Source organism: Haplochromis burtoni, unplaced genomic scaffold, assembly GCF_018398535.1.
Source record: "Haplochromis burtoni strain Fernald_Lab_line unplaced genomic scaffold, NCSU_Asbu1 Contig_170, whole genome shotgun sequence".
NCBI lineage: Eukaryota > Metazoa > Chordata > Actinopteri > Cichliformes > Cichlidae > Haplochromis > Haplochromis burtoni.
This window is the reverse complement of record NW_024582531.1, coordinates 118,821-125,435: the sequence shown is the minus strand read 5'-3', so window position 1 is coordinate 125,435 and position 6,615 is coordinate 118,821. Positions and strand designations below refer to the sequence as shown.

Genomic DNA, 6,615 nt, shown 5'->3' with positions numbered 1-6,615 from the left:
CACCCTCTGATTAATGAAATAAGTTCGTATCGGTTCATGGTATCGGTTAACTTTTGCGAGTATGAGTACACACACATTTTACAGTATCAGCCCCGATACCCGATACCAGTATCGGTATCGGTGCATCCCTAACTGTAACGTTTAAAAATTCAAAGAGTGAAAACAGTGAAATCAGCTGAGCTCCTCTGCTGCCTCCTACAGGTAGAAACAATGAGTGACATGATGCAGGACCGAGTGGTTCTTAGTGACCTGGACCCGCTGAGCGAATACTGCGTCCAGGTCCAAATCATCACCAACATGAACCCCAGACCGGGCGAGTACAGCGACGTCGTCTGTGAGCGCACCGGTGACGGTAGGCACCGCCGTCAGACAGCCGTCACAATCGCTCAAGGTGTCGCTGATGGGCTCACCTGCTGCTGTGTGGTTTTCTTACAGTGGATGCAACTCTGTGGGTGGCGGCCGTGGTGACGTTTGTGGTCATGGCCACGGTGGTGGCTCTGGTGGTGACTCTGGTGGTCTACTGGAAACAAATCTCCAAGTTCCTGTGCCCAGAAGTCGTGCTGCCGCCACACTTTAAAGAGGTGTGTGTGTGTGTGTGTGTGTGTGTGTGTGTGTGTGTGTGTGTGTGTGTGTGTGTTCTTTAATCTAACACTGACCTTTCTGCCCCGCCCCCTCAGTCTCTGCTGCTGAATGATCCCAACTCCATCTACCCAGTCTCGCTGCCCTCTGAGCACTGCGACCACGTCAGCATCGTAGCAGACCACAGGACTGAGGAGGAGGAGGAAGGAGGGTGCAGCACTCAGCCTGATACCTCACAGGATGGGGGCTAGGAGGAGCAGGAGGAGGTGGGATGCACTTTAAAGACTCTGAGAATCGGCCTCTGACTGTGAGGTTTTAGAGCTGTGAACTCTGAAGCAGTGAAGTGATGAAGACGAGCAAGAACAGGTGAAGCTGGCCCAGGTGAAGCTGTTCCCACTGTCACAGGCCACTGTTTATACTTTAATAGTTTATTCATGTCAATGTAAATGTTTTGCTTTCTACTGGTTTTTTAATGGTTTTAATGGTCGGAGGTTAACCGAAGCCTCTGCTGCTCCTGCTCGTAGGAACCAGGTGACCCGATGCTGGGCTGTACTGAGACAGTCTGGGTCTTTTACTGCTCTCAGTCTTCGTAGCCCAGTTTAATTACGTGTTCAGTAACTGGATTACAACATAACTACATGTGAAGGTGTAGCCCTGCAGGCTGTGTGTTTGGGTGTAGCAATAACTGATGTGGGGATGAGGTTGGCTTGGGTTTGCCACCAGCTGCTGTGAGACCTCGCCGTCCTCTGCTGTTTCCAGCGGGTTCACCTTGGATCTCCATCAGGCAGGATTCGGGCCGTCCAGCAGAACTTATGATGAAGAAGTGTGAACACTGTAAATACTCGGATTTATTTCTAATAAAAGTCTTTGTGACGGATGAAATGCTTCTGATTGTTCTTCGCTACAGAAACACGTGAAACATCGTTTTAAATCGGACTCAAACTTGGCTGCTGGTGTTCCAGATCAAGTGGCGCTGGTCAAACAGATGTGTGGTAGACTTGCTTTTCAGGACTCCATTTGAGTGCTCACAAAGTAAACTGCACGCTTTAGTTGTGAAGCGAAAACGCTGAAATCGCAGTAATAACACGTGCGAGGGGAACGATAACAACGACAAGATTCTCCAGATCGTTTGCTCTGTCCTGTGAACAGCATCGGCGTGGTGTCAGTTGTTTGGTGTTTCTGCGATCGTGCGAGAGAACATCACCAGGTAAACTTTTTAAAGATTTTATTGTTCAGCAGCAACAAGACTGACGGAGTGTGTTTGAGGGAAGCTCACAAATGTCAGGGAGGAAATATTTGATGTTTATTTGCTGGTTTGTCGGTAGCAGCTCCTGAAAAGCAAGTCTACCACACATCTGTTCGAGCAACTGTTGCCAACCAAGTTGATTTTGCCTCTGACAAAGACGACTCCTCAGCCAGGCCTCATTTCAAAGCCCTGTAGCGCCACCCTGAGGCCCCAGTGCTACCTGTACACGGACTGTTGAGGCCAGCAGGAGGCGCTCCAGTTGAACTTGTTTTCCCATCAGTCACTGCGTGGACGCACACTTCAGCTGCATTTATGAATCATTTGAACCCTCCTTTATTTATTTTGTGCATCTCGATGATGTTTTGTTCTGCTGGGCTGTTCTTTTGGTCCGGCTCTCAGACTAAAGGTCAGCTGTTACATCACATACATGTTTTTTTACAGGCTACTGACAAAAAAACAAACACTTTTAACCACATCCTCGCTGAAAACACAGAAATGCAGAACTTCAGCAGCACAGGAAGTTTCAGGGTTTTACTCAGAACCAGAAAAACTTTATTTTGAGACGTGAGGCAGAGCCTTCAGTTTTCAGGCCCCTCTTCTGTGGAACCAGCTTCCAGTTTGGATCAGGAGACAGACACTATCTCTACTTTCAATATCAGGCTTCAAACTTTCCTCTTTGCTAAAGCATATAGTTAGGGCTGGACCAGGTGACCCTGAATCCTCCCTTAGTTATGCTGCAATAGACGTAGGCTGCCGGGGATTCCCATGATGCACTGGGTGTTTCTTCTTCACTCTCTTAAACAAAGTCTATTTTAGTTTCATGATCTGTAATGAAATGATCTAAATCATTTATAAAACAAACTGACCTCTACACCTGATCTTAAAACCTATTTTGTCACATCTAAGTTGTGATTGGAACATGAGATGAAAATGCAAAGTTTTCTTTTCTTCACTGTAACTTGTGTTGTTGCAGGATGGGGTTAAAATCATATTTTCCTGGGTATGAGCTCCTGATCCCTCAGCTCCCAGTGTAGCGACTTCCACAGTCGCTAGAGGCCGGGGATGAAGCCTGCCTATTTGCCTGACGCGCTGTCAACTTTACGCAATAATGCGAGAGGTGGAATTGTTTGCTTGTTTATTAAAGTGCTTTGTGAGTTTACAGAGTAATGTCATCGGATCCCGATTCAGACTCTTACAACGTCACAGGCTCTAATATAACGAAGCGAAACATGTAGTGCAGCGGTCAACAAAAACTACGGCTACCCAGCCCTCCTCTCTGTCAAAATCAAAACCAGTAAATGACAGACTGACAACGCCCATTTATGTCACCGCTAGCACCCACGTGACTCCCATAACAACCAAACAAATAAAAACCCAGTGATCATCAAAATTCAATACATTTAATTATGGCTCCTACACACCAGCCCCTAATTATTAGGATCCCTTCTAATAATTACCCATAATTAACCAAGTAGGAGACATAAAACATGCAGAGAAAAGTCAAACATTTACTGTATTTCAATATTACCCGCAGGAATCCTATAGGTAATCTTAAAGTTATCTTTAAAGAAAAATGAGAGACATTTTATGTCCAAATACAATCAAAGTCTGATAATTGGACCCAGAAGTCTTTAACTGTGATCTGCCTCCAGCAGTAGACACAGTTTGGTAATAGGTCGATCCAGGCAACTAGTCTGAGTTTTAATCCGAACTTGACGAACGAATCCTCTTCGGTCAGGAAAAGTCTTTATCACACGTCCCATTGGCCAAGAGTTTCGAGGTGCCGAACTGTCCATGATGAGAACCAGATCTCCCACGATGAGGTTCCTTTTTACTCCAATCCATCGCTGACGTTCCTGTTGCTGTAGTAGGTATTCCTTCACCCATCTTTTCCAAAACAAGTCAGACATGTATTGGACTTGTTTCCATCTTCTGTGTGTGTACATATCAGTGGAATGGAATACTCCTGGTGGTAATATCGGTGAGGTCTTTAACAGAAGAAGATGATTAGGGGTCAAAGCTTCCAGGTCGTTAGGATCCATTGAGGCTTTGGTAATTGGGCGGCTGTTAATGATGGCTTCAACCTCACAAAGTACAGTATGAAGACCTTCTTCATCCAGGTTTTGTACTTTCATTATGGAATTAAGTACTTTGCGAACCAGTCTTATCAGTCGCTCCCAGGTTCCTCCGTGATGTGAACCTCCAGGTGGATTAAAGGTCCATTTAACTCCCTTTTGCAGAAAGACGTCATTGATTTTTACCTGGTTCCAATGTTCAATGGCAGTTCTAAGTTCACGTTCAGCACCTACAAAATTGGTTCCGTTGTCAGAACGCAGTTCTCGAACCTGACCTCTTCTTGCATTGAAACGTCTGAACGCATTAATGAAAGAGTCAGTATCCAGTGATGGAGCAACCTCAATGTGAACAGCACGGATAGCAAGGCAGGTGAATATAACACCGTATCTCTTCACCACGCTCCTCCTACTTTTTACACTGAAGGGTCCGAAGTAATCCACTCCCACCCGCGTGAATGGAGGTTCATCTGGAATGATTCTTTCATTGGGCAAATCCGCCATCTGTTGATTCACTGGTGGAGCATTAAGACGTCGACAGATGACACATTTAGATAACACTTTTCTTATTGCTGTACTAGCTCCAATCAACCAGTACTTTTCTCTTAGCTTAGACAGCATGTGGTTACGACCACCATGTCCAACTTCCTGATGTATGTGTCTAAGCAAGAGCTCGGAAATGTGTTGATCCTTTGCTAGTATTATGGGATGTTTCACCTCAACCGGCATCAATGATCTACTGAGTCTCCCACCCACTCTGAGAATTCCATCTTGCAGCTGTGGGCAGAGTCTTCTTAGAGGACTTGATTTTATAATGGGTTGTCCCTTCTCCAGACTCACAAGCTCCAAGGAAAATCTCCTCCTCTGACAGAACTTGATAATGACAACCTCAGCTTTGTCCAGTTCTTCCACTGTAAGATTCTTAATCACAGATGTCCTCTTAAAGTTCCTCAGCTTTTCTTCCACAAATGATTTCTGTTGCTCTTTGGTGACCTCTGACTGTGGTAAACTTGAACACAATTCTCTCCTTTTCTTCACAAAGGACAGAAGCAAGTCCTTAAATTTTAACAGCCATGCCACTGACTTCTTAAGACGTGTCCAGGTGGAAAAATGTTTAAACAAGCGAGTAACAGAATTTTCTCCAGCTTGCTCAACACTCACTGTGGCAACTGTTTTTACCTCAGGATCATCAGATGCAAGCAGACTGATGTCATCTGGGTAGACAGGCCATTCACTTCTAGATTGTAGAAGATACTGAGGCCCAGACAACCATTTTGTATTCTTCATAAAAACATCGACTTTCACTCCTCTTGAGGCCATATCTGCTGGATTACTGGCAGTGTCCACATATCTCCATTGCGAGGAAGATGAAACTCTTAAGATTTGTGAAACTCTGTTGGCCACAAAAACCTTGAATCTTGAAGTTTCACTCCTGATGTATTTAAGAACAGAAGCACTGTCTGTCCAAAACACAGAATCCAGAAGTTCCATCTGCAGCTCTTTCCTCCAGAGTACATCCAATCGACTGGCCATGGTTGCTGCAATGAGCTCCATCCTCGGGATGGTAAAGGATTTAAGAGGAGCGACACGAGCTTTTCCCATAACAAACGCACAGTGTCGTTCTGAGCCAATGTTTTCAATCAGCAGATAGGTCACTGTTCCATATCCATCCTCACTGGCATCACAGAAATGGTGCAACTGAGCACTCGTGATTTCTCCAAATCCATCAGGTTTCAAACAACGACTCACTTCAAACTTGCTCAATAGCTGGAGCTGCTGGAGCCATGTTAACCACCTTTTGGAAAACAGCTCTGGTACATTATCGTCCCAGCCGATTCCTTCCTGGCATAGATCTCTTAGGATTTTCTTAGCAGTTAAGACCACAGGACTTAGAATTCCAAGAGGATCATAGATAGAACTGACAATTGAAAGGATTCCTCTTCTGGTGAGCGGTCTGATCCTTGAGCACAATCTTGAACTTAAAAGAGTCTGATTTTATCACCACTCCACGCCCAAAACTCGCTCGATCATTGAGGAATCCAATTCCATGTTCAACTCTTTCATTCCTGTGGCTCTATGACTTTCAGGAATTGATTCCAGCACTGCAGGCTTGTTGGTGATCCACTTTTTGAGCAAAAATCCTCCTTTGGCACACAAAGAAACCAACTCGTGGTACATTAACACTGCTTCCTCATCAGTTTCAACGGACACAAGACAATCGTCCACATAAAAACAGTGCAACAACTTCTTCACAGCTTCCTCACTGTAGAGATGTCCAAAGTCATCCGCACACTTTCTGAGTGCAAACTTGGCACAACTTGGTGACGAAGTTGCCCCGAAGAGATGTACATTCATCCTGTATTCAGATGTTGGTTGTTCCAGATCACCTTTAGGCCACCAGAGAAATCTCAATAGATCTTTATCTTCAGCTGGAACCATGACTTGATGGAACATGGATTCAATATCTCCCATAATTACAACTGGCTCCTTCCTGAATCTTGTGATCACTCCTATTAAAGAGCTTGTAAGATCAGGTCCTTGTAAGAGTTGGGAGTTTAAAGATGTTCCCTGATAACTCACTCCACAGTCAAACACAACTCTGAGTTTCTTCTTGGTCGGATGGTAAACACCATGGTGTGGTATATACCACAGCTTGCCATCATTGCGATTGATCTCCTCTTCCGGGACCTTTTCAGCATAACCTTTAGCCAGAAGCTC

The 6,615-nt window shown here is 44.9% G+C and overlaps 2 protein-coding genes across 2 annotated transcripts; one reads left to right on the top strand and one right to left on the bottom strand.

The window, feature by feature from the left end:
- Positions 1 to 201: 201 nt before the first annotated feature.
- On the top strand, positions 202 to 1,461 carry LOC102297026 (interleukin-10 receptor subunit beta; the record flags this gene model as incomplete). Its single annotated transcript, XM_042225367.1, is given in 3 exon segments — positions 202 to 352; positions 436 to 581; positions 678 to 1,461. Coding segments are annotated over 3 exon segments (450 nt in total), but the record flags the coding sequence as incomplete, so codon positions are not given.
- A 1,931-nt stretch (positions 1,462 to 3,392) lies between these two features.
- LOC121815271 lies at positions 3,393 to 5,848 on the bottom strand. Its single transcript, XM_042225366.1, has 2 exons — positions 5,640 to 5,848; positions 3,393 to 5,326 (listed from the first exon to the last, which is right to left on the bottom strand). Exon 2 carries the CDS (start codon positions 5,215 to 5,217, stop codon positions 3,457 to 3,459), a length of 1,761 nt encoding a protein of 586 aa, XP_042081300.1. The 5' UTR covers positions 5,218 to 5,326; positions 5,640 to 5,848; the 3' UTR covers positions 3,393 to 3,456.
- Positions 5,849 to 6,615: the final 767 nt, after the last annotated feature.

Excerpts from the sequence above, each read along its gene's own strand:
- LOC121815271 (XM_042225366.1), bottom strand. The coding sequence starts at position 5,217 with ATGGCCTCAAGAGGAGTGAAAGTCGATGTTTTTATGAAGAATACAAAA.